The sequence below is a fragment of the Gymnogyps californianus genome, chromosome Z, assembly GCF_018139145.2.
Source record: "Gymnogyps californianus isolate 813 chromosome Z, ASM1813914v2, whole genome shotgun sequence".
Classification (NCBI taxonomy): Eukaryota; Metazoa; Chordata; class Aves; order Accipitriformes; family Cathartidae; genus Gymnogyps; species Gymnogyps californianus.
Window position 1 is genome coordinate 40,460,596 of NC_059500.1, and position 27,307 is coordinate 40,487,902.

The 27,307-nt window shown below is 36.4% G+C and overlaps 1 protein-coding gene across 1 annotated transcript; it reads right to left on the bottom strand.

The window, feature by feature from the left end:
• Positions 1-416: 416 nt before the first annotated feature.
• On the bottom strand, positions 417-26,861 carry NAA35 (N-alpha-acetyltransferase 35, NatC auxiliary subunit). The gene is made up of 22 exons (XM_050912454.1): positions 26,738-26,861; positions 25,633-25,666; positions 23,415-23,529; positions 22,211-22,285; positions 20,798-20,965; positions 19,903-19,969; positions 19,139-19,182; positions 17,881-17,931; positions 16,970-17,053; positions 15,100-15,214; positions 14,393-14,571; positions 13,249-13,308; positions 11,962-12,068; positions 11,663-11,729; positions 10,266-10,364; positions 8,755-8,933; positions 6,832-6,968; positions 5,371-5,438; positions 4,984-5,124; positions 3,112-3,234; positions 1,922-2,002; positions 417-1,278 (listed from the first exon to the last, which is right to left on the bottom strand). Exons 1-22 carry the CDS (start codon positions 26,859-26,861, stop codon positions 1,219-1,221), a joined length of 2,178 nt encoding a protein of 725 aa, XP_050768411.1. The 3' UTR covers positions 417-1,218.
• Positions 26,862-27,307: the final 446 nt, after the last annotated feature.

Consider the following 27,307-nt stretch of genomic DNA (forward strand, 5'->3'; position numbering starts at 1 on the left):
TCATGGAGGAAGCCATTCTGCACCAAAATGAAGAATTGTCCTGTCCAACAGTCAAACCTGGAGGATTTGCTTTTATGGCCCAGGTGCGACGTGGCAGTATGGTTTATCAAAGAGCAAGTCAGCTTTTTAAACTTTTTTTTTTTCCCCTCTTGCAGCAGAAGGTTGCTCAACACAACAGCTTACCTCTATTATTTCACATCTGGAAGCACAGGAGGAAGAACTGTTCCAGGAAGGAAAGGGTAGGTTTGGGGCTCCTCCTGTTTGGGATTTCTACCTATATCAACCATTACAGAAGGCAGTATGACCCAGCAGCAGCATTGCAGTCAAAAGAAGAGAATGAAGGTCATGCAAGAGCTGACTGAGCAACGGAACAAATTAGTGATCCCTCCTTTGCAATGACAAAGTAACCACAGGATTGAAATAAAGTTCCAGAGTAGTTAACGTACGCTCCTAGTGTCTTGTGTTCTTAGTGGCTATTACAGTGTTAGCTATGCAGATTCTCCAGTACCATGAAGAATAAAGAAAAAGGAACAAACTGCAACTAGAAATAACTTACTCCATTTCTCACTGTCTTCAAGGACCTCTCCTACATTTGAGACAAAATACCTCCTAGACCATTGACTTCAGTCAAGCAAAAATACTGAATTCAGTGCAGTAGGAGCTAAATGACTAGTTTTCATCTGCTCTTAACTTCTATAAAGATTGTTTCAGCTTGCAGGACTTGGCAAGAAAAGAACCCAGTCTTTCTACTTGCCAAGTGAGCAAATGTGATGCAATTTAGGCAAGAATATGGAAACTCACAGTCTCTCCAAGTGGCTTTGTTCAAAGCAGAATTTCAGTAGCTCAGCTGTGCCTATCAGACATGAGGCTCTACTGCATTATTTTTATTCAGTCCCAAATGTTATGATTTTCTGTCAGAGCTCATTCATAAAAATGATTTATGATTAAATCTGTAATAAAATCAATTAAGGTACAACATTCTTAAACAATACAGTTGATTAAAATCAGCTTCACCCATAAAACTTTATACAAACCACTTCAAAATAGCAGTTGTCATTCAGATCATGTAAAGAAGGCAGACTATAGATATTCCACGTAACAGTACTTTTATCCTGGAGATCCCTCTCAGTCTGGGTACAGCACTAGATATTCCATCCTACAGCTGGTATCTGATACACAGATTATGCTTCAGGTATCCTAACAATAATCTCTTGTCTTTCAAACAAGCTTCACAACTGGAAAATATTTATGAGGGGAGAAGTCAAATTCTGGAGGAACCTAGAGAGAAAAGATTTAAAACATTACACAGCAATACTACTGAATTTAATACTCAAAATGAGGGATACCCTGCAGATAGAAGAAAAACTTTGAAACAGCAAAAGATTGAAAAAATAATCCTAGCTCTTCATAGTAATATCTGAAAAATATTCCAACCCAGTTCTGGATATGCCAGTCATTCTCCAGTAGTGATGGGCACAAAGCTGTAGACTGCTGGTGTGCCTCTTCAGTGTGCTCCTTCATTCTTCTGTGTCTAGCCTTCGGCAGGCAGTCTGAAGGCCCTCTCCTCCCTCTGACCCGCATGGCACCCGCTAATCCTCACAGCCAGGACTCTCCCGATTGTGTTCGCACAAGCTGCTGATACACTGCTACCAATTACTTCTTCCTGCTCTTGAAGAATACCCACATCATCCCACATGCACTTTCCAATTTTTTTTCCCCAACATTTAGAAACAAGAGTTTTCCGTATCTAAATAACTACAACAAACTATTTTCAAGGGAAGAAAGGATTAAGTTACCTTCCTAGTTCTTTTAAGAGTTAGAGTAACTATGGCCTGAATATGCTCATTTAGCTGTAAGAGATCTGTGGTAGCACTGCGTGTAATACTACATTTCACATTCAATTCAACTGGCATTTTCTTACCTTAGAGTCTTTTTTGTGGCCTCCTGCCAGCAGCTTCATGACCACAATATTGGGTTTAGCAACTTTTAGAATTCGATTGACCTAAACACAAAACAGCAATAAGTTTTCAAGTGAAAGCATATGACCTCAAAATTATTTCAAAGATAAATGTTTACATACTTTAACAATACAGCAGTCCTCTTACAGTATCAGTTTAACAGAGATCAGGGCGTTTTGGATTTGCTTTGAAGTATAACAGCTGGATTAATGAAATTCAATGAGGGGGGCATTTATTTTAATAGTCAGTTTTTTTAGTCAACAGGCCATAAAAACCACTGCTCTCCATGCTTATGTTCAAAAATTGTTAAACTACGGCAAGTTCTGAGGCACTCATCCAAATAAAGGTTTAGACAGACTCTAGGCGTCTACCCCTAACACTGTGGCACAGCGAGAAGGGGAAACTCAAGTATCAAACTGGTGGCTTCTTGCATGGAAGTGCTCTGGGCACACTCAAACTACCTCTAACTACCCTGGTTAGCCTCAGTCAGATAGCTCAGGTGTGAGTACCACCAGAATCCAGACAACAGGCAGGGATTCCTAAATTCTCAGGAGAACCTAATCCCATAGCTTTTCTTAACCTGTTCAGATGCGACAGAATAAGCATCCTCTGTGCTCCAAAATACAGTCATAGACACTTAGTTTTTAGGTTATGGACAAAGAGGGAGAAATTCCTACCCGTGTTTACAGCCCAGCGCTGAGAAAACTGCTCCAGGAAACAAGTGCCAGACTCAATCCTCTTTTCAGCCTGATGACTTTCAAACCTATTTTTCCCACCTCTCAGGAGTACATGTGAATTACCAGATTCCAGGTAAGTGAGGCAGGCACATGTCACCTTCTTGTTAAAACTGATATGCTTTTAGAATGGAGCCAGAAGGCAACATGCAAGAAGGAACTAAGTTCCTATCTAGCATCTAAGATACTCAGCAGGGAGAGGTTCTGGAAGAGTGAGCACAACCCTGATTATGTTATCTAATGTATTGAAACAGACCACTGTGTAAGATGCTACCACGCTCCTCTGTCCACTGCTTAATCAAAGCACTCAGCTTGGCTCAACATTTTGACAAAGTACACTTTGGATCTCAAACAGATCCAGCTGAAAACAAACACTCTATTATGAGCAAATACTCCTTCTTCCAGTATTTCAGTCTTACCTCATAGTCTGGATTAGGAATATTCTCAAGAATCATTTTAGCTTGCTGGAAGTGTTTGCTAGCTGCCATGTAGAGATCTGATGACTGAGGAGGTGGGCTGTACTTATTTAAATCAGACATTTCCTAGCATATTAAAGAAAAATACAAATACATACTAAAATCAGTTGCCAACAAATTGTATTTTTATTACCTTAAATGAAAACAAATTATTATGTTCAAGCAAAAAGTTATGTCAACTAAATAATATTTTAAGACTACTGAAGTTGAAAACATTTATTTAAAATGGCAAATACCAAGCAGCAATACAGTGCTTAGTGATTATTTTATACTGCCACAAAATGCAATGAACTTCTCATACTCTTTAGAAAACAATCCCTCTCCTGAACAACTTGTCATTCATTTGCTTTAATAGCGCCATGCAGCAGGGTGTGAAATTACAGGAAAAAACAGGAGAAAAAAAAGTACGTGATATTGTTTACTCAAATCAAGTTTACAGCAAGTGAGATACTGAAACTGTTTGAAACTGTTCAAAATTTTGATTTATATAATTTGGATACTTCCAACCTTTTTTTTTGATTAGGGATAAAAAAACCTTCAATGACAAGGAGGAAGCCATGATAAGTCTTAATTTCCACAACTGTTCATAACACTAAATTAGACAGAGTGACTGGCATACAAAATAGTAGAGTTTCAGTTCAGACAGACCTTTAGAAACTTAAAGTCTGGCCACCAGAAATCTAAGTTCAACAAGAAATGTCCAAATTTCTGCACCTGAGGCAGAATAACCCCACAAATCGGTAGAGGCTAATAACCAGCTGGATGAGTAGCAGGGTTACTGTGAACACCAAGCTGAATACAAGTCAACAAGGTGCTCTTACTACAAATCAGACAAGCCTCATACGGGACTATACAAGCAGGAGTATGGCCAGCAGATCAAGGAAGGTTATCATCCTATGCTCAATATCTGTGCTGTCACATCTGAAATACTGCATCCAGTGTTGGATCCACTCAGTTGAAGAAAGATGCTGAGATGTGGAGATGGCTGGGAGCCTAGAGCACATGACCCAGAAGGAGAGGTCAATGGACCTGGACTTTTTCAGTTAGACAAGAAGGATGCTAATGGGTAATCCTAATAGCAGCCTACACCTACTTGAAAGGCAGTTACAAAGTTGTCAGAAGACAAATGCTCCTTGTTAATGGCAGACAATATAACATGGGAGGAGAGGCCACAAATTGTGGCTTGGGTAGTTCAGACTGGATGTTAGGAAAAAAGGTGAATAGCGTAGCCCTCAATCAGGTTATCCAAAGACTAAATGGACCAGAAAAAGTAACTGGATCCAGTTAACCAAAGAGGTTGGAAAATCTCCATCCTTTGATTTTTTCAGACTTGGCTAGACAAAGACACAGCTGATGTGATCTATAATGCTACTTCAAGGAGACTGGACAAGACAAGCCTCCATTGGTCCCTTCCAACCAACACTTCTGTGATTTAACACTCAAAATTACTTTTGTTTCATTTTCCTATTTTTATTACTGCAGCAAGCAAACATGCTGCTATATAAATCACAGCCAAAAAGTCTGTCAATAGACTTTCAAGAGATTTTATTTTCATGCAAACCAACACAAGCATCTCATAAACCGCCACATTAGACCAACTTTTAAATGTCTAAGAGTCTAATTTTAGTAAGAATTCAAAGCATTATATTTTCCTTGCACACAACTAAAGCTAGAAATCCTTGCCATTTTGACTTATGCTTCAATATGAACTTTGAGATATTAAAGGCTCTTTTTACAATGACAACAATGTCTAAAGCAGGTGAGCAAATGACTTTTATAAAAGCATGAGTGGCATCACGTTTTAAGATTACTCACTTTAAACTGCAAGTAGTGCACTGGGGGTGGTGTGATAACACTGTTGAATGGAGCAAACCTGTGCTCGTATCGAACTTGTTCACTATCCAGTTCAAACTTAGGTTTTCTTACTTTGCCATCCATGTCAAATGCGATCATTGTCTAAAAAGGAAAGGATAAACACAGTTAAAAGTGTTAGCTTTATGTCTTATTTTGCTGTGAGCAAGATGAAAGTTATGATTTAGCTGTAACTGGAAGGACAGAAAAATAGTACAGTATTTATTGTATCACGTTATAAACCTGAACCTAATTTCCAGTCCCACTAAAAACACAGAAGGTGTGCAACGTATGCTTGATTGCTATTACAAAAAAATGCAATCCACTGTTCAGCAAGCACAAATGAATTACCTTGTACATCCCAGCACACATATTTTGGTACGCTTGACTCATGGTGATCTCTCTGCTGAGAGGGCGAACTGCAAATTCCACATAAAAATATTTTTTTTTACTCAACATAAGTACACATTAATTTCAGATCAAAACAGTTCTTTCAAATTTTCAGAAAGTGACATAATTCTCAATTATATTTTAAAATTATGAAAGAAAACTGAAGCATAAAAAGCATGAACATGCATTTCTGTTCACCTGGCTCCTGATTACACAAAATATCTCAAGACATACTTAACAGTCACATGAACACCATACTGCCATCAATTAAATAAACTGGTCCAGACAGTCAATGGTATTAGCATGTCACTATACAACACTAAACAATAGTCTAGAATTTAAAGCTTGTAGTCAAGAGGCCGGTTTACTTAGTTCATGGATTTTTTAAACTTTTAAGACTAAAAGGTTAAAGCATTTTTATCCTAATAAGAAAGATTTTTATCCTGATAATATTCCTTTAAGCTCCCCTTTAGCTTACTGTGTTTAACTAGTGCCAAATTGCCCCACACTTGGCACCTTTTTAAAAAGTATAAAATACAGTAGTAATTTTCTGAATTGCTAGAGACAAGGGAATTTAACTGATATGTCCTTGAGCTGTTCGTATCTGTTTGTTCTCCTTGAAAAGAAGACAAGAATAAACACACAAAAAAGAGGGAATAGCAAAGAATGAAATAGAGCTTCTGCATGGTGTTTATTTGTAATGTTAATGCTAAGATAACGCCAACATACCACAATCTTAGTAGCCACTTAGGCATGGCAAATCTCTATCAAATGCTATTTAGACACTGATTTTGGATGCCTTTTTGGTAGCAGGCTTACAGTTCTGACCACAGAGCCAGACCGCTATGATACAGGAAGGAAAATTCTCATTTTCTCTCATGCATATACACCAGAGAAAGCATGAGGTTCTAAAGGGGCTTTTGCACAACAGTACAACCACCGAATTGAAATGGGGCAACTCACCATTGTAAAATTAAGAAACATGCTTGAATGCCTTCTGAAGCCAAAGAGAAATTACAGAAATACACTGAAAGTTTAGTGTTTGAATCCAGCTACAGTCACAAAAAATGTAATTCTGCAGGAATTACAGACTGTAGAAAGGTAGTATTTTTCAAAGGTAATTGCTCTGGATCTGTTAATTACATCTCACAGGATCCAACACATAACACAACTGGTGAAGCTGTGAATATAAATGAGTTTGGGTTTTTCTGAAAGACCTATTTAAAAGTAAATAAATAAATGGGAAATTCTTACACAGTGACTGACTTTTTTAGTTAAAAAGTTTTACGTTCAGCCTTTATAAACTTCAGGACATTTTTCCTACCCACCTCAGTGTTGACGCTATAAATTTTGAATTTTAATTCTACATGGCTATGTGAAGGGGAAAAAAAAAAGTTGGAGTTACACTCTACACCTAGATACCTTTTTTCTTTTTCTTTGTTTTCTTACTACTACGGCCTTTCTGTTGTTCCTCCATTATTCTCTCCTCCGCCATTTGAGAGCTGTCAGCGCGGCTCAGTGTCGACATCAACCAGGCATACAGGAACTCTGATAGATACCTACAATAAAAAGAGTATGTAGCTGTTACATACTACAGTGCAAAACGTATTCATGATGTGCACATCCTCACTCAATGCCAAGTCGTTCACTCAAAGAACTAACAGTAAAGGACAATTTTTAGGGCAGTTAAAACTCTTTGTTTTGCATGGCTGAAATCAACAGATTAGTTTGCGTTCTGTTTTGTTTTTTTTAAACAAGACTGTACACATTCAACCATAGACAGCTCAAGGCATGCAAGTTTCTTATACGTTTACTAAGTGAAGTCTAAGCTTATTATTTCAAAACCCATATAAGATCAAAGTTTTCTAGAATTCTTCCTTCCCCTAGCAAATGAAGCATTTTTAAAAACGATACTATGTTAATAACTTTTCTACTTTTGTTAGGAATTACTGTTTTGAGAAACAAGGTTATTACTGATTTGTTTCAAGCATTAAAAAGCCATGAATTATTAAATAAAAGGGCCAAGCCCACAGGAACATGAGATCCACATGCAATTCTTTAAGATTCAAGAGAAATCATTAAGAATTCTTTAAGAGCAATTTCTTAGTAAGCGGAAGCAGGTCCAATAAATCTCCTGACTGACTTCAAATCAAAAAGAATAGGGAAAAAAGAGAGTAGAAATTACAAATCTGGAGCACATGAAGAAGAAATAATACTTCATAAAAAGTCGTAATTCAGAAGAAAAATTACTGAGAAATAATTATGAATTTCATTTGCACATTTCCCCTCAGAAATTTCCTCTCTTTTTTGTTCTTCACTTACAGTAAAGAGATGAAGCAGTTGACATGACAGTTCCAATTATGAGTGATTTTATTAAAATGGTAGGAGGAAATATGGGCAGGTAAAAAATACTGTCTTACAGAAAACTTGGTATTACTTACTGAGGTATAACTTAAAAGAATATTGCCATCTTCTGGTAAGTATATGGAGTACTAATTTTCTCAATGCTTAATCCACTAATGAAACAGCATAGAAACATAATGAGATGCACCAAAGTTCAAGTCATTTGAACCGGTCTAATCTCTCAGAAAGAAGGCTTACCTAAAAAGAGTTTATTGGTAGCTTTACAGGAAAAAAAAACAACCAAAACCAAAAACCCCAAAGTACAGAAGCACTTTAACATAGGAAGGTTCAACATCAAATTTTTAATGCTGAATCACAAATGAGCCATCTAAAATCACTTATCTTTTGGACCAGGTCATCAACTATGAAAAATAATTAATGTGAGTGAAGTGGAAAAATAAAAAGTATTTTGACTGCATGTAGTGCAATCATTATCACTAAAGGCACATGTCTCTTCAAATATGCTCACAGAATAAGATGTTATTTTTACCTAGTCAACTTTCAGATAACAGTCACAACTTAAAACTCTGGAGATCTTTTTAAAAATAGTAGAGATCAACAAGACTATTGATCTTGGTACTACAAAGACAGAAAAGAATAAACGAAATTGCTTTCCTCCTGCATTCTCTTGTCTGTCAAAACTGTATTTTTGATTCTATTTTTCATTCATTGTCATTAGAAGACACTGTTTTAAAAAGCTAAATAGAGAGCAAATTACTATTTCAGGGGAAAAAAAAAAAGACTTACTATTTAGTAAGTCTAGAACAGAGACAACAGATTTTTTTTCTCCACTTGTAATTTTATGAATAGGTAAACTAAATACTGTGTTGAGCAAGCTTGAGATTAAAAAATCACAGCTGAAGTCCCTCCTTTAAATATTTGCAATTATAGCTCTGTGGGAGCATCCCTCCTCCAACAGCTATCAATAAAGCATCCTCTTACCAATATATGTAGTAATATTCATGCATACTGTAAAGTTCCAACTCAAAGCCACTCAGAAGATACTGTATCATAATACGAAGGTTATGATATAGGACCCAGGTGCCCAAGCAAGCCAAATGTTGCCTTTGTGGTTCCTGCTTCAGTAACATACTATGAAGCGCTGCATCTACTTTCTCTGCCTATTGAAAAAGAGAGCAAAGTAACAGACAGAGGAGGAAGAACACTTAATTGAAACAGCATCCAAGTTCTGCCAGAAATAAAATCTTAACAAAATCTGAATACAAATTGGGTCAGTAAAGCCATGCTCCAGATTAAAAGACAGAAATACGTTTTACAGTTATTGCCACCTCTATAGTCTAGAACTGTCAGAAAACTGGAAAGTTATTCACTTAAGTAAATTCTGCTGCACAGAGAAAAAAAATATTCTATAAGTAATGCAGCAATAACATTAGGGGGTTTTAAATGTAAAATTCTAAAAAGTATTTATATATAGATTGTTAGCAGTCATGTGAGCACTGAAACCCAGAACGCATTACAAGCTGTTATTCAGTTTGCCATATTGGCAATAATTACTTTTTTTTAAAAAAAAAAAAACCTAGCTGCATTGAAAAATTAAATTTATAAGCTTAACATGCAAGAAACACACTGTGGCCCACCACAGAAATTAAAATATTGCTAAGACCAATTCAGTTTTAAAAAGTAATTGTATGAAAGATATGAAGTCTCCCACAGTTGGAATATTATCAGTAGTCTTGAACAAATCAATCCATATAACCTGTTACAAAGTGAAAAAACAGTGTGTCTCAGCTGCAGTACTGCAACAAACTCTCAACCAAACCATCTTGAGAGAAGCTGGAGCACACAAAATCTGCCCCCAGTTCCAAGTTCCTTGACTGTTCTCCTTAGCATGCACATCTTGGAAAATATTTTATTATTTCATGCCTCTGACTGCTGAAGAAATACATTTCCAGCAAGTGAAAATATACCTTTCCCTGTCATCTTTTGCTCTTGAGAAATGTTCAAAATCAGTTGGAGCACATATTTTTAAGAGTTATTATTTAATTTACATGTATTTTTTAAAACCGTTACAGAATTTTGCAATTTACATCTTACATAGCTATAAGACTGAATTTTCAAAGGTGTCTTGTAAACATGGCTCATCCATCTCTCCCTGGTGACATCTTGCAGACTGACAGTTACAAGCAGGATAAGGACAACAAGCAGTGGAATTACCATTAAGTTACAGACATCACAGCAGGTTTCCCTGAAGTCTACTTATTGGACAAAGTTAATCTTAAAAAATGTAATACCTTTTTGTTCAACAGATCTAACAGAAAGTCTTTGGATGCATCCTACAGACTTCCTGGGCTGCATTTTAGGAATACTTGTCCTGAAGATTTTAGGACAAACAGGAGTTCCTTTATTCATCTAGAATCTGATACCACATGCTCCACTCTTCTAGGAATATACCTGGAAAGAAAAGTTTGCTGGCCTGCTGCCTAGGACATTACCTCATCCTGGAGGGTAGCAAATTCCTCAAGAATGTGACCCAGTTTATCTCTCTGACGAGCTCTGTTGTGTCCATGGATTTGAATCAGACTACAGAATGGCTGAAAGAAACAAACTGTAGTTTTAAATTTTCAACACAACTTTGAAACTACAGGAGGAGTACTATGATGTCTATTTAGGCACCTGTTTTATACATGTGTATTGGGAGGCGAGTTCCTTAAGGCTCCCTACGGAGTGCAAGCTAGCAGGCAAGCAAGCTCTCGGGAGTGATGCAAGAGCCCATCTCTCTGTACACAAGTCAACAGGAGATTGAGCGAGCATCCTTTAGGAATTTGATCAGAACAGAATGCTTGGGGTAAGAGAGATATTTCTTACACCTAAATCCATGTGCCTAGGTGGCCAAGAAGGCCAATAGCATCCTGGCTTGTATCAGAAATAGCGTGGCCAGTAGGACTAGGGAAATGATCGTCCTCCTGTACTCGGCACTGGTGAGGCAACATCTTGAACACTGTGCTCAGTTTTGGGCCACTGACTCCAAGAAAGACATTGAGGTGCTGGAGCGTGTCCAAAGAAGAGCAACGAAGCCGCTGAAGGGTCTAGAGCACAAGTCTTATGAGGAGCGGCTGAGGGAACTGGGGTTGTTTAGCCTGGAGAAAAGGAGGCTGAGGGGAGATCTTACTGCTCTCTACAACTACCTGAAAGGAGGTTGTAGAAAGGCAGGTGTTGGTTTCTTCTCCCAGGTAACAAGTGATAAGACAAGAGGAAATGGCCTAAAGTTGCACTGGGGAGGTTTAGATTGGATATTAGGCAAAAATTTCGTCACCTAAATGGTTGTCAAGCATTGGAACAGGCTGCCCAGGGAAGTGGTTGAGTCATCATCTCTGGAGGTATTTAAAAGACATGTAGAAGTGGCGCTTGGGACATGGTTTAGTGGTGGACTTGGCAGTGTTAGGTTTACGGTTGGACTTGATGATCTTAAGGGTCTTCTCCAACCTAAATGATTCTATGATTTTCTTAGATTTTCATTGTGCTGCATTCAATAACTGAATCTTTTAAAACAATTTTTAAAATTTTAAACTGGAGAGAATGTAAAAATAATTTTGTTTTTACTAGTGCTATGCATTTGTTTTGTGATGTGAAACTACCCTGGAAAGAGGTAGTAGGTGCAAATTTCTAATAAAGTGAAATGTTAGTGAAAAATCTGGAAGCATAATGCAGGAAATAAACAGCAATAATTATATTGGGTTTTTTAAAAGTGTTACCATTTTAAGATGGCCAACTTCTGCAATTTTGCCTTCAAGTCAGGTGTCTAAAAAAACTGGTCTCATTTTCAAACGTAAGCAAATCTTGAAAGTGCTCATATACGCATAAACATGCTGTAATTGGAATGAAGGCTTACCCGAACGCAATGTGTCACAAAGGAATCAATGTAGTCCTTCGCCTGGTGATTATTATAAAGACAACATCTAAAAGGGAAATATCCACGTACATACATATGTTTATAAATGTCACCGGTCTATGTAGCACAAAATTAAAAAAAAAACATGAGTGCAGCAACAGCAACTGACCCCTTCATACACAAGCACTAATAAGTACAAAACGTATATGTTCGTCATATGTCTGTCCTTGCTTTTGTAAGCAGAAATATTTTTTCATCAGACATGTAAACACATGCAAGTAAACTCAAGATCTACTTACTTTGGAGAAAGTACTGGAGGACTGACAAAAGACCTTAAAGCATCTTTTACCATGTCTTGCATGAGGTGAGTGCCAAACACCTTCTTGTTATCTACCAGAAAAGTTGTCTGAAAGTGAAAATGTGTTTTTAGAAACATGTTTTAAGTTCAAAGTAATGCTTTAGAAATTACTAATACAAAGCTCTTACCATGCCTATATTATATCAGAAACTTGTAAGATTGCTTTACGAATTAAAATGGTTCAGCTAGGTACACGGTTACAGACTCAGAAACAGAGGCATATTGAGATCTGTCACTTCTGTGGTACTCCCATGACACAAAATACAGGTCTATTACTTGCATAGGACAATGCATGCAAAATGATTTTATTTCTTGGACTTTAAAGATGATTAATCAAACAGATGTTTCTGAAGATTAACATAAAATAGGTTATGTGGTTTCCTCGGAGGCAGATAAAGGTCAATCTTCAGACTAACGCAGACTTTTTTCTACCCCTATAGATACTACTGCTTTCATTGGTCATGTCTGATGCTCATTCCACTTTCCTCCATGAGTGCTGTGTCCCTTTCTTACATGGTTCTTCAGCAGCTGGAGAAAAAGCTCTGCTGTCAGCCACCCACAGGGATTGCACAAACACATGTAGTGGGAAGTCAGAACACAGACACTATGAAAACATTTTACTTGCCAATAGTTATATTCCATTGGCTCTATACGTTGTTTAATTAGGATCAAATGTAAAGAAGTTCTGATGTCCAGGGACACCCTATTCAAATTAAAACCTTCTATAAGGAAGTATATTTTACTCTGAGTTAAGGACTATATAATATACTTTCAAGGTAAGTGAAGCAGTGAGAAGAAAAGTAGTAGCCTGTTCTGCCCTAACCATCAGTTTTACTGTTGTAGCCATAGAGGCAATCTATACATGAAATTCAGTCTACACGGGAAGGATGAATACAAACACCAGCCCCTAACTGAGACAGCATAGGGAGAACAGCACAAAAATGCGTATACAGGCCCAGCTTTACGGCAGAGAAAAATTTTAACAAGTTCTGTTTTAATTAGCATGTACTAACATGATCTGAACAACAGTATTTAAAAATGTTTTAAAAAATTAGATCAGAACATAAGCCTCCATATACCTAACACTTAAGTATCTCCAGAAAATTTTTTACCACTTATATATTATTAAGTGATATGCAAATAAATTAAATATTTGAAACAAGAAGATGAATCCATATTTATAATGAATGCAGAAGTATTTTATTCAAAGACATAGATTACAACTTGCCTGTAACAGGGATCTTGAAAGAACACATGGTGATTGCTCACTAAACTCACAGAAAAAATCCTAATTTACATTTAGGGAAAAAAAAGACAATTCAGGTTAATATGCCAACTTTTTTATATACACACACACACATTTGCATTTTTATATATACACATATATATACAATTGTGTAAATACACCTATATTTTGTATACACACACATACACACACAGCATAGCTTATACAACATGTAAGACAGCAAGCATGAATAATTTGAACAAAACAACATATTATGAAGCTAAAATCTATTTTTTTCTGCAATTACTTGTTATTTAACAGAACAAAAGGTTTCTGAATTTTCTTCTTCAGATGCAACAATTAGAACAATGATAGTATAGAAAAAAGATACTGTGAAACTGTTAAGATCACAACATAACTGAACCAGGTATGTAACAGAACTGCAATGTTTAACTGGTACCAGATGCTTCATGCAAACACTGCTTTAATTAATTTAACAGGAAATAGGAAGACAAAAGATTTTTGCTTGATCTTTGAACTGATGTAACAGTAGCTCTTTTCTCAGTCAGTGAACACGTGTATGGCAAAAAGTATTTCAAGCATTTAAGTGTCTTCTAATAAATGTAGGCAGTAACTGAGAATAACATCATTTATTCAGGAAAGAACATAAGCAGGTGCTTAACTTTATGCCTATTCAGGGAATTACATGCTTAAACAAACATATATTAAGTGCTCTCTTGTGTTATAGGCACATATGCAGAATACTGCTTACTGAATCTGAAAAAATCAGGAATATAGCAAGGAATTATGTTCTGCTACTGCAGATGCAGCTCTTCAGTCAAAGAGAGTTACAAGGAAATTAACTTGCTCGGGCTCCGCCACTAACATACGTAATTATTTAACAGATGATAGGAAAACGGCAGGTTTGAAAGGAGAAAAGGTCTTTGTCAAGAAAAGAAAAATATTAAGTATCAGGAAAGACAGCAAATTTTGAAATTGTACACAACAATGAGAAACACCAGAAGATTTATACATACAGCTCAGTTTTTTCTCCAGTGAGCAACAGCATGTATATACGGAATGATTTTTTGCAAGTTACATTTTAAGATCTTATTTTTGGCTATAAATAAGAAATATTCATGCTTACCAGTATACAGTGCAAATTAGTTAAGTTGACTACTTCACATACAGTTTTTATTCGGTCTATTAGTTTGGAAAAATAATTGACCATTTCTTCCCTTTTAATTATTTTTGCATATCGAGGGAAAGTTGGTGGCAGCAATCTCTGATTAACAAGGGGCTCAAAGCCCATCATAATAGGATGATCTGGGTGGGGGGGGAGGGGGGGGGGGAGAGAGAGAGAGAGAGAGAGAGAAGCTACATATAAGCTGTGTTTTCAGAACTCACTTCAAACTTGAAAGTATAATAGAAATTATTCAATTAGCTAAAATGAACTTTTTAACTGACAGTTAACTTCCAGAGACACTAACTACCCAACTGAGACAATGATTACTATTTGAAAAAACCCAACCCTCAACACCTCAGCATACACTTGTACAGCCAGTGAGGTAGTGTTCCCTATTCTAAAACGGCATATACACTGATTCGAAGTGCAATGCACTTAATCAAAAGTTCACATTATCTCTGGTTTTGAAGTGACAGTATTGCTTTCAGGAGAACCATCAATTTAGTGAAATAAAACTAAGATCAAACAACGCAAATCTGTAAAAGTTTGTATAACGAGTATTATTAGTTCAAAGCAAATAGTGATTTTTTTAAAATACATGTAGATATTGAAGTTTATCAAAACAGCATATTTAAGAAAGGAAAAAAATGGTAAAGTTTGACACATACCTCCTTTAGTGGTATCATTCTGTGCCTGGATACCATGATGCAATGAATTGTGGATGGCAGAAAGCAAGTCAGCTGCCTGAGTCATTAGTTTCTGAGCTTCTGCAACCGCACTCGTCTGAAAGGCAGGTAACAGTTATTCACATTATGAACCAACATATTTTGACTACAGAATTAATGCTAGTATCAGGAAAAAGAGTATTAGGATTCTAATGCCTGTACACAACCAGTTCTAAAAAAAAAATACCTAACAGATTTTTGTGCAATAAAGTGTTCTTTATATTTTACATGTCTATACATACATTTAATACTGTATTTTTTGCTGTATAAGATAAGCCTTAACAATATTACAACTGAAAGTCTAGTATACACTACATGCAAGTCCTCTACTTTTGATTTTGGAGGAATGGAGGGGGTATGGTGGCAAAAACCCCACAAATCTCTTCTGTCAAATGAGGCAGAACTCCAAACTGCAAAGAGGAAAAAAATCTCCTGTCATTAGAAAATGCAGAATTCTTGAGAATATAGACAAAACATAACTTATCAACTGAAATGAAATCACTATATAACATTAGAAGATACCAGATGTCCATTAGAAATCTTGATTCATGATCTGCTGACATGCTGAATTTTCAGATGTCCTATGAATCTAAATCTGTTAGCAAACTCAGTACCATTTGAAATAGCTCTCTGTAAAATCTAAAATCTTGTTTTAAAGATACTGGACTAACAGTCCCTGATGGAACTTCAAATACTTGAAATCTCAAGTCAAATTGAAATTTGACTTCTTTTAGAAAAAAGGATATTTAAAACCCCCCTTGAAGATCTAATAGAAGCTGAACAAGATGTGTAGCTCTGCATAATACATGTTCACGTATTACAGCATCCACAAATCTACTAAAAGAATAAGCTGCTAAGCAGATCTAATTCAAATCAAAGTGGTCCATGATGTAAATAACTTACACTTTAAGTAATCAGACTTTAGTGACACTAAGATAATCTGATTTTGCACAGATCATTAACTCATAGCAGTTAACACAGACAGAATTTGGTTGTACATCAGTGTAGATCACTTCTGCGCCACAGTTTGATTTCTGATATAACTAACGGTTATACTCAGAACGCAATTGTTCTCAACCACTCAATCACTTTTTCCTCAACACTGAAGTCTATCAATGATACTTGCACTTGACTTTCAATTTAATCAAGATCTTTTAAACTGTACAGTATACAGCTGCTCCAACAGCAAAATATGTGGGAAAGACTCCATGCCACTTAAGCAAGAAACTTATTTCTTTATGAAAATGGAAATAACAATAAGCAATAGACAGATACCCCTTTACCCTAAAATGTGCAGTTCCTTCCCCCCTCAACAATTAGGAAAACTTATATTCAAAAAAGCAAGCAAATTGCATGGAAAGCTGTTATATTCCTCTTCTCAGACCAAAGAAGTCTAGATACAAATTCAATATCACATGGAAGGAAAAGCTAACAATTCTCTAGAGACGGACAAAACACTGTTCTATGCCAGGTAACTCCACAGAAGGGGACTGAACTTGAGAAAAAGTGTTTGCTCATGTGTTTGAAAAGAGTAATCCAAAACCCATAAATATTTTTCTTCAAGTGTTCTAGAATGAATATTCTGTCTCTCTGCAAGGCCATAATAATGTCAGCTACTAGCCTTCCCTGTGTTTTCTTTAAAAATTAATGAAAACTGAATGGTTGCCACTCTAAGGCCTTATCCAAGGCTGTACTTGCAGTAACATCAATTCAAATCTACAGAATCTACAGAATAATTGCTTGACCTTAGAGAATGAAAAATGAGTATTTCACAGGATCACAATGCAAACACAGAAACACCAAATGAATGTACCTCTTTTTTGGTAAACGCTATTAAAACAGTCAGTAGTATCCGGGTAAACTTGACTCTGCTGAACACAGCTAAACACTGTTGATGCTGTAATAAAAATATACTGCAAATTACTAAGCAATACACATTAAATCCTGAAACTTATTAAAAAAAAACTTTTATAGATTTATTGAAGTATGCTCTCTAGTCTTAGAAATATGGTATCTAGTATGATTCTGAAGAAAAGTTATAGAATTTATAGACGAAATCTGTACTGCTGTCAGAAAAGCACTAACACAAAAAATACTAAGATACTTCGGGTAAAGCACAACCACTGACTGTATAGCTATCTCCTATGCAAATGCCATTCAAATCTCAGCTTAAGTGAACAACCACAAATTATTAAACCAATTTTCTCTCCTTTTTGCTGAAGATCTAGTTAAAAGCAATTTCTGAAGAAAATAACACTACTGGGAAAGGAAACCCACACCTTCTAAATCAACCACATCAACTACATCAATTACCGCTTTTTCTGGAAGGAGCTGCACTGCTTTCACCTTCTCTTCCTACTTTCTCCCTTGACAGTGAGGCTGCCAGCAGCAGTAAAAGCTGCTGGGAAGGAACTCGGAGAAGAAGGTACAGGATAGGTAAGATCATCTACTTTGCTAATGGCTTTTTCTTGAGAGGTAGGTGCATAAATGGCAGAATTGTAGCATCACTATTCTGCCGTTGGGATCGATCCAGAACTCTACCCCTTCAAAGCATAAAAGCCTACCTGCTAGCCTAGGATTTGCTCAGGGCCATGTTTAAAGCACCTCAGATACGACAGTAGTAACAACACTGGTGACACACATTTCTCACAAGCTGTTAACTACTGATTAAAGTAATGATGTATTAATCCATGAAATCCAGGAAAAAAGTAAACAATTCATTACTTCAAGTTCAACTTCTGGATCTCTCTCTTCTCCTTGTCGACTTCGAGTGCTCTACAAAGAAAAGGAATGTCAAATAATGTATTAAAAATTGCAAAGAGAAGCTACTGATAAAATCCCTTTACCCTCTCCAGAACATCCATCTGTTAAATTACCCTAAAAATCAGTTCTCAAGTTCAAAACCTCTTAATATATAATCTGGGTACTTGAATGATCCAAGACTCTCCTATAGTAATGAGACCTATCTCAGTCTACTCTGCAAATAGGCAAGGAAATTTTATGAACATTTTATATTGTAAACTGTGGTAAAGGAAGATTAAGTGACTTCTTTAACATCATGTAGTATATCTGCATAAAAGCCAGAAGTTAAATACATACTTTCTGTGCCGCAGCCCAGTGTTATCTTCTACATCATGATTCCACCTATTACTAGTGAAGCAACTATTAAAGAGTTTAGAGAAGTCTGAAGGCTTCAGCATCTTTAGCTAGAAGGCAAACTACCAGCATGTTACACAAATAGTTATGGCAGTTCTTCAAAAAAATCCCACCACTTAATGACACAAAACCACCGCATTCTTCATAATAATCCAACTCCCTCCATGTCGTGGTTTAGCCCCAGTCAGCAACTCAGCACCACGCAGCCATTTCCCCCTCCCCCCGCAGTGGGGTGAGGAGGAGGAAAGCAAAGGGAAAAAAACCTAAAACTCATGGGTTGAGATAAGAACAGTTTAATAACTAAACTAAAATATAATACTAACAATAGTAATAATGAAATATAATAATAATAGTAATGAAAAGGAATGCAACAAAAAAAAAAGGGGGGGGGGGGAACCAGTGATGCACAATGCAATTGCTCACCACACGCTGACCGATGCCCAGTTAGTTCCCGAACCGCGATCCGCGCCTCCCGGCCAACTCCCCCCTGTTTATATACTGGGCATGACGTTCCATGGTATGGAATACCCCTTTGGCTAGTTCAGGTCAGCTGCCCCGGCTATGCTCCCTCCCAGCTTCTTGCACACCTGCTTGCTGGCAGAGCATGGGAGACTGAAAAATCCTTGGCTTAAGATAAGCGCTACTTAGCAACAACTAAAACATCAGCGTGTTATCAACAGTATTCTCACACTAAATCCAAAACCCAGCACTGTACCAGCTACTAAAAAGAAAGTTAACTCTGTCCCAGCCGAAACCAGGACACTCCACCAAACCTATGTTAAGTACATCTGAAGTATAATTTACAAGGCAAATGTGAGAAAAATACCTTCACTCGTCTTTGCATGTCATCTTCTACATCTTTTAGCATACCTGGAAAAGTCACAGTACAATTAAAAGCTGAGAAGCGTTCCCAGGTACACCTACACCACTGATGGGAAAAAAGTTTTGAGGGGAAATCAACTTTTGAAGTGCTTTACATACCCATTAGCCAAAGACCAGACAAAAAATATTCTTGTGAGGGATGGCGGGGATGTCTTGCAACAATAGATAAATCAGAGTATAGACTGACTGATACAAAGCTAAAGTGTTCACAAATTTTCTAAAAATAAATCAATGGAAAGCTCAAGTATGTATCAAAAACAGTGCATCAAAAGTCTAACATACATACTTTTGTATGTACCTAATAACATACGTATGCATAGCTTTAGAACTACTAGATTGTTTTTTCCTCAAAAGCAATCTCTTTAGATCACAACAAATTGCGAGACAGAGAAGCAGAATTCAAGCAGTGCACTTTCCAAAGCTTTGCATCTATCTCAGTCCTGGATGAGCTCATGCCCAGCCACTTGGTTGGCACATCTAAAAGCACTTCTTCCATTTCTCAGGCATTTAACAAATAAACAGCTGAACCTTTTCTTCAAGGAAAAATAATTTGACCTGTCTTTTTACCAAGCCACCAATTTTCACAAGACTAATAAAAAAACTTAACATCTGAGATTCCTACCAATTCATTAGGTTTGGTTGAGAGTAACCAACACGCTCAAAAGGGAAAGAGACTGACGGACAGATACACAGAAGCACAAACTGTACCTGTAACTCTAAGATCTGTCACACTGTTGGCCATTTTAAATCCATAAGTCATCGACTGGAAATCCTCCTAAAAAATAAAAATCAGAGAAGTAATATGTAGTGAAATATAAACAGTAGTAGTTACATTTTCAAGTTGGGGTTTGGGGTTTTCTTTTTGTTTGTTTTGGTTTTTTGGGGTTGTTTTCTTGTTGTGTTTTGTTGGGGGCTTTTTTGGTTTTGCGGTGTTTTTGTTTAACACCAAGTATAAAAGTCTGATTTTATTCTGCACAGCTGAATACACCCATGGCTTGGGTGACTTTCCGGATGAAATCCAGCTTGGGGTAATTATTTTCTGCATAAATCCTTAATACCAGTATGCCCTTCATATTTTCATCAAGTGCCACCCTATCAAAATGTTGCAAGAACTATGGATGCAAAGTACTATTTAATCAATTTTAGATACAGTCAGTAAGAAGTGACTTGTCCAAGCTCAGAGGAAACAAAAATTGCTCTGAGCACCGAAATCCAGACTCTGATTCCATTGCTAAATGGACATTTCAGATAAAAGACAATCATGGTTATCTAAAGTTGAAAAATAAAAAATTAAACAGGAAGAAAACCACAAGTAAAACTGATTTCAAATGGTTAGCCACAAGACTTGCACTGCTTCTTGAGTGAAATATTTATGTGACTCCAATACTCAAGCAAAATACAGAAAAGAGCATGAAATACCTTCACTGAAGAAAACTGCATTTTAAAGAGATCAAGTCTAATACTTCTAGGAGGATGAACTGCTGCTCCTACAGTATCCTCGAATCAAACAGGCATAAATTTCTCTGATACACTGTTTTATTTGCATTATGGAGCCTATGTATAATGTTACATATTTAACCGTAGGAGATACTGAAACACATACCTCCTCAAAAACAGCTGCTTTGTTAACTTTTTCTCTGGCAATATCACAGATTTTTAGGATCCCTAGAGCAAAAGCCTTCATAGCAGGATCTTCTATGAAGTCTGGATTATGAATATAAAGGCAAGTGAATACCGTCTGTGCCAAGGAATGTCCCTCTAACCATGTTATCTAGGGAAAAGAAAATTAAATGTTTTACTCATGACAGCCAAGTCTTCATTTTTATATCCACTCTTTTTCCATCTTACTGTGCTTCAGTGAGTCGTTAAGGAAGTCCCTATCACGGCAACCTACCATCTAGCAAACAAGGGCAAAAGAAGGTCTCTCAACCTTTAACCTTTGTCCATCTGCTGGCTGTGGCAGGCAGTAAGTTACTAAACCCTATAACACTATCAAATTCTGGTGTTGGATAAACCTCTTCCACAAAGTTCAGGTCTAATCTCTGTAACTTAGACATGACATTAAGTTAAGAGACCATCAGATTTATAAGCTTCCTCTATATAAATACTGAATGAAAAATGCAAGTGGCTATGAAACAACTCAGCAATATTCTGAATGTTCTCTTCTACAACTTATAGCTTCTTTTCACGATCCCCTCTCTCTACTACTTTCATGCTGCTTTAAGCTACAGGAAAAGCTTCAGTAATTTAAACCATTATTTCTACCTTGAAATAGCATAAAACACAGTAGTATCAGATTTTTAGTATGACCACTGTCCCTCTTCAAAAAGAAGTCAGTATGTGGCAGGGGGAGGGAGAAGACGAATTATGTTACACCATATCAAATACACAGTGACCTTTACATGTCTTTTTGGACTAAACTAATTTGAAATGTTGTTTTAAAAACCAAAGTAGTTTTATTGATGTCATTTTAAAGAGCAACTGAAAATAATTTGTACTATTTACTGAGGAAATTAAGACACAGAGAAAAAAAATCACAATTAACAAATAACTGATAATTCATTTATTTCCTTTCTCAATGGCTTTAGGCATTTTCTTTTCTTTCTTCAAAATGCCGCTGTAAGCTCAGTCAATATTGGCTGTACAGAAATGAGCAACAGAGTTCTGTAGGTTACTGCACACTCACTTTCCAACACAGTCAAACACCAATACACAGCAGGTAGTCAGATATCATACGTTTAAAACCCACAAATTACAAAACCTTTTCACATTATTCAAAATGCTACCAGTTCTCTTCCACAATGATTTCTTATAATAAAAAATCCAAATATCAAAATTATACCTCTTATAATAGTCAATGCAAACATCTAAATGGAAATTAAAATACTAAGTATGTATTTTCTGCTTGGTGAGTCTTTTTTCTTGAGTTCTACTGTTTTTTCTTTTTTTAAACTCGATTAAAGGATTATATTTTCAAAGCAAAAACATCTAACATTAAGAGCAGAGAAATGCTTACCAAACAACAAAAACATGTATCCATTATTCCTACCAGCTCAGGTGAAGTGAGATCCTTTATTTTAATGGTGCCATCCTTAGAAAACAAAGAAAGAAAAAAATCTAAAGACTATGGAAGCCTACAGGCAAAATACAACTTATTATTTGTACATCAAAAAAGAAAATTACAATTTGGTTAAGACTTCAGAATATTTTTATACCGCTAGCTTTATTGATCAGCTTCATAATGTGCCTCAAATTCTGAAAAACTTCGCTTTCCCATCGTGTTCAACACTAACCAAACATACAGCTATTCAAACAGAAAGCTAAAATAAAATTTCTGACTTCTGAGTAGCCAATAAAAGTTTAAAACCAGTTAACTGTCAACACTTAAATCACAAAACAGTACATAAAATCACAATAAAGATTGAACAAGGAATAATATGCAGGACCCATTCTTTGAAGACTGCTTTTTACACTGCAGATACTTGTAGAGTTTTACTGCCTTCAAGGTCAGGACCAAGAAGGCAGCAACCCTACTTCTTTCATTTTATTTGTCCAATGTATGCAATTCTGCATACATTCTATGTGACCTAGACGGCCAATATTTTACACAGAGTTCTCTAAGTCCAGTCAAAACAAGGTCCACAGTAAAAAATACCTTTTCCTTTGTGAGTGCATTATTTTTTCCAAAGTAACAGAAAGTCTTTCAACCTCCGTCCACCAATTTATCTTGACCACGCAGCAAAAGTGAATCATTAGTGTCAATGTTGTTAAATTAGCCAGCATCTGTTCCGTGCTAATAAACTGAGAGTCTCATAAAGTGTTAATTTCCAGCTTTTGTAAGGAAGCTGGCTTCCATTCAGCTTAAAGAGGGACTAACCAATACATCTTCATATAAAAGACACATTTTGGGGAAGCACAGGGTGACTTGCAAAACCATTTCTGAAATGTATTTATTTGAGGTATCAATACCCAACAATTTCACAGTACTTTTCACTGGAAGAGTTGTGGAAGAGTTAGCATCATTGTGATATTGTAGGTAACAAAACAGGTAAACATCAGAAGCTATTTCTTAGTTAACTATCCAAAATAAAAACGAAAAAATCAATTTTAAGTAAAGATTGAAAACATTAATTATGTTGAATTGTGCTTAACTGCAATTTGATAAAACTATATCACACTTTTACAGACAGCGTAGGCAAAACCAGAAAAGTCACACGAACCTTAATCGCTTGCTCGAAGTTAAGAACCTTTCTATTAACTTGGTTTCCAATCATACCAGCATCCATCTTGGGATCCATCATTTCAATGGCAGACATGGCTTCAAAAAGACCAAAACTAAGAAAACCAATAAAAAAAAGTTCTGAATGTAATTATTTTATACAAAACAGTTGTCACAAACGAATGTTAAAGAATATACGATGACAAACTGAGTACACTGTATTCTGACTACAGACAATAAGGTATTCTGACTACAGACAATAAGGTAAGGTAATTACTACTGATCTTCAGAGATCATGGTTTTCAGGAATTTGAGGATCTCTCAACAAGTAAGAAAATAGATGCCCAAAAGTAAAAGAAAACTTTTAGCCTTTTTTTAAAGCTGAAGAACACTCCTGAGCCAAATATCCCATTACTAAATCTATGCACACTTGTTTCTATACACCTCATAATGACATAGCATCTTTTTAAAGATCACATAACATAATAAACTGATATTAACTGAACAAGCTGTTCTTTATTATGCCACATCCAAAACCCCAGCTAAGATATGTCCCCCACAAACTAATGACAATATACATGACACAGACTGACAATAATATACACTGAATATACCAACTTTGTTTAAAACGGGCATGTTAAGAAAACTGACACAAAAAACCCCACCATGTGACAATGGATCACTTGTAGTCAGGGCATAAAAGCTTGCAGGAGAACCACACTCACATGGTTTAACCCCAGCCAGCAGCTAAGCACCACGCAGCTGCTCCCTTACTGCCCGCCCCGTTCCCAGTGGGATGGGGAGGAGAATTGGGAAAGAAGGTAAAACTCATGGGTTGAGATAAGAACAGTTTAATAACTACAGTAAAATATAATACTAACAACAATAATAATGAAATATAATAATAATAATAGTTGTAATGAAAAGGAACATACCAAAAAAAAAAAAAAAAGAGGGAAAACAAGGGAAAAAAACAGCAATGCACAATGCAATTGCTCACCACCCGCTGACCGATGCCCAAGCAGCGATCCACCCCTCCCAGCCAACTCCCCCCCGTTTATATACTGGGCATGACTTTCCATGGTATGGAATATCCCTTTGGCTAGTTCAGGTCAGCTGTCCTGGCTATGCTCCCTCCCAGCTTCTTGCACACCTGCTTGCTGGCAGAGCATGGGAAACTGAAAAAATCCTTAAGATAAGTGCTACTTAGCACCAACTAAAACATCAGTGTGTTATCAACATTATTCTCACACTAAATCCAAAACACAGCACTGTACCAGCTACTAAGAAGAGAATTAACACTATCCCAGCTGAAACCAAGACACACACCAGATGATGACTGGCCTACAGAAGAAGGGATATAGTGCCTCACCTTTGGTACATGTAATATTCATCAGAACTGCTGCACAAGCCTTTATTATATAAAAAAGGTTATTGCGTGTGGCACATTCTAATTCTGAAAAGCATATTTGCTCTGAAATGCTCTTATGTATAAAATTGTACCTCAAAAATGTGCTTTGATTCTACTGAGTAACTAGTTGGTGACATCCTTGCACACGTTTTCAGAAGGTTTGCATTTAACAGTGTGCTTCTGTTTTCTAAGCTATTAGTCTTAAATAAGCACTCTTTTCTTTATGCAAGTGAAGAGACTCATGTGGCCAAACAATTTACTTTTATCTTTAAAATACTTTAATCTCACGTCATTCTTTAATGAATTCAGCAAGATTTTAGCACATGCTTTTTTTTGAAATGTATTTTTTATTAATCTCTAGAGTTCTCAGTTTCTGTTTTGGCATATCATTTAGGAGTTATGTTAAAGCACATGGATTGTTTATCCTAAACTTATTAGTGACATTTGAGGCAACCAAATTTAAAATCTTAAACTCTTTTTTTATAAAAGCATGTCCACATAAAATAGTTCAGTAGGTTCAGTAGTGTCACCACCACTGATCATAAGATGTGCTATAAACTTCTAAACTACATTGATTAACTGAAAATGTAATGTTATACTGGCACCATGAGAAATGTTCAGCATTCATACAGGTGCATCATATACATACTACCGAGGACGACTGATATTCTGAATACTTCAACTATTTTGTTTGAAGTAAAAGTTTAAAAAAGCTTAGTTGATACTGTGTGACTTGCTTATTAGTAAACATGAACCTATTTGCATTAATCCTATCTGAAAACCAGAACTATCCCACAGGCATACTTACAGCTTGTCATGAAGCAGTTCTCCTAACTTCAGTTCTACAAAGGAACAGAACATGATAACAATTACAATCATCCTTCTCGCGCAACTTTTCCAGGATAGTCTTGTCACCAAACTGTCTTATGCTAAGAGAGAACAAGGTGTGGGAAGCAGGGCAGACATTTCTACTCCACCTTCATTTGCTTTTACTTACAAAGCACTTTCAAGACTGAAAGGCTAAAAACCCCCAGTTGTTCACACACTTTCCTCATCCCTCTCTGTTATTCCAACAGTTAAAGGGGTTTTAGAATTACCAAATAGTAGCATCTGAATAGCCGGGAACACAGGACAGCAGTTTTCTGTGCTCCTTTATGCAGATGTCTAATTTTTTCCAGAGGAGTTTACTGAAAGGCTTGCTTTTCCTCATTACTTTTAATGAAGCCTTTAGATGTATTTGATGGGTACACAAACAGTCTATCACTAATATATAGGAATTATTTGATGGTATAAGTAAATTGTGTTTATCATTATGTAATATTGTGTGTGGTAAGTTGCAGTTTTGTATTTATTCTTCCCTAATGTCATCATAAAGTCAGTTGAAAAAATAAAGTCACTGTCACGGTAAACTAGCACTAATATCTAATAACAAAAAAGGCACTGTTTAAATGGAAGCAACTGCTTCCCCGTGACTGGGATGCATTGCATCTCCTCAGAAGCTCAGCCTTGAGGCACTGATCAATTAAATTAATAAATCACTGGAGCCTATACATCCAAAAATATACACGAAAAAACAGAGTGTTGATCCTGCATGGATGAATGAGGCTTCCATTTGGCAGAAGAGATAGGAAGACATCTTTGCAAAGAAAAAAAGCAGGTGCAAAAATCCGTAAGACCAAAAAACATGACTTAGAAAAAGATATTCATGTAATCTGGAAGAGGAAGCAAGGTGAGGTTCTTCTGATATTTCCACCCTCACAGTTAAGTTAAACACAGGGAAACATAGAATCAAGGTAGTCCATTCATCTGGAGCTTGAACCTGGGTCAAACTATTGCTTAAAACACCTCAAAGAACTATGCTTTGTCCTCCAAAGGATGCCAAGTTTTCCCAGAACACAAGCAGTACAACTCACCTCTACAAGCTTCTTCAAAATCCTGGGTTATATCTATCCAGCTTGTGTTACTCTTTTCCATCTTGTCAGGCATACCGAGTTCCCATCCTGAATCATCATCTTCTACCGAAGCTTTCATAACCATGATACTGCACCTTTAAATCCGTATCAGAGACGCTGCACATTATGCACAAATTAGAGAACGTGCTTCATGGGAGTAATTTTTTTTTTCTTTTCAAGAAACAGGTGAGAAAGGGAGACTAGCTAACCTGATTTCATTTAAACAGCTACCATTATACAAAACCAGCCCAAAAAACTTATTAATAAAAATTCTTTTTAAAAAATGTTTTCTTATTCACTGTTTCTCTACAACTAGCTTGTAGGCTATGAAACCTCAAAAACTAAGGACACCAAAAATTTAGCAGTACAGAGCCATAATAAAGTGTGTACTGTTAAACTGGAAATAAAAGTGGAAACAATGTCAAGAAATTCTCTCTTACAGCAGATGCAGATCTCACAAATTTTTTTTCTGTTGTTTTACACTATTAGAAATACACGTCTTCCCACTGCTCTGTGAAAGGAATTAAAAGG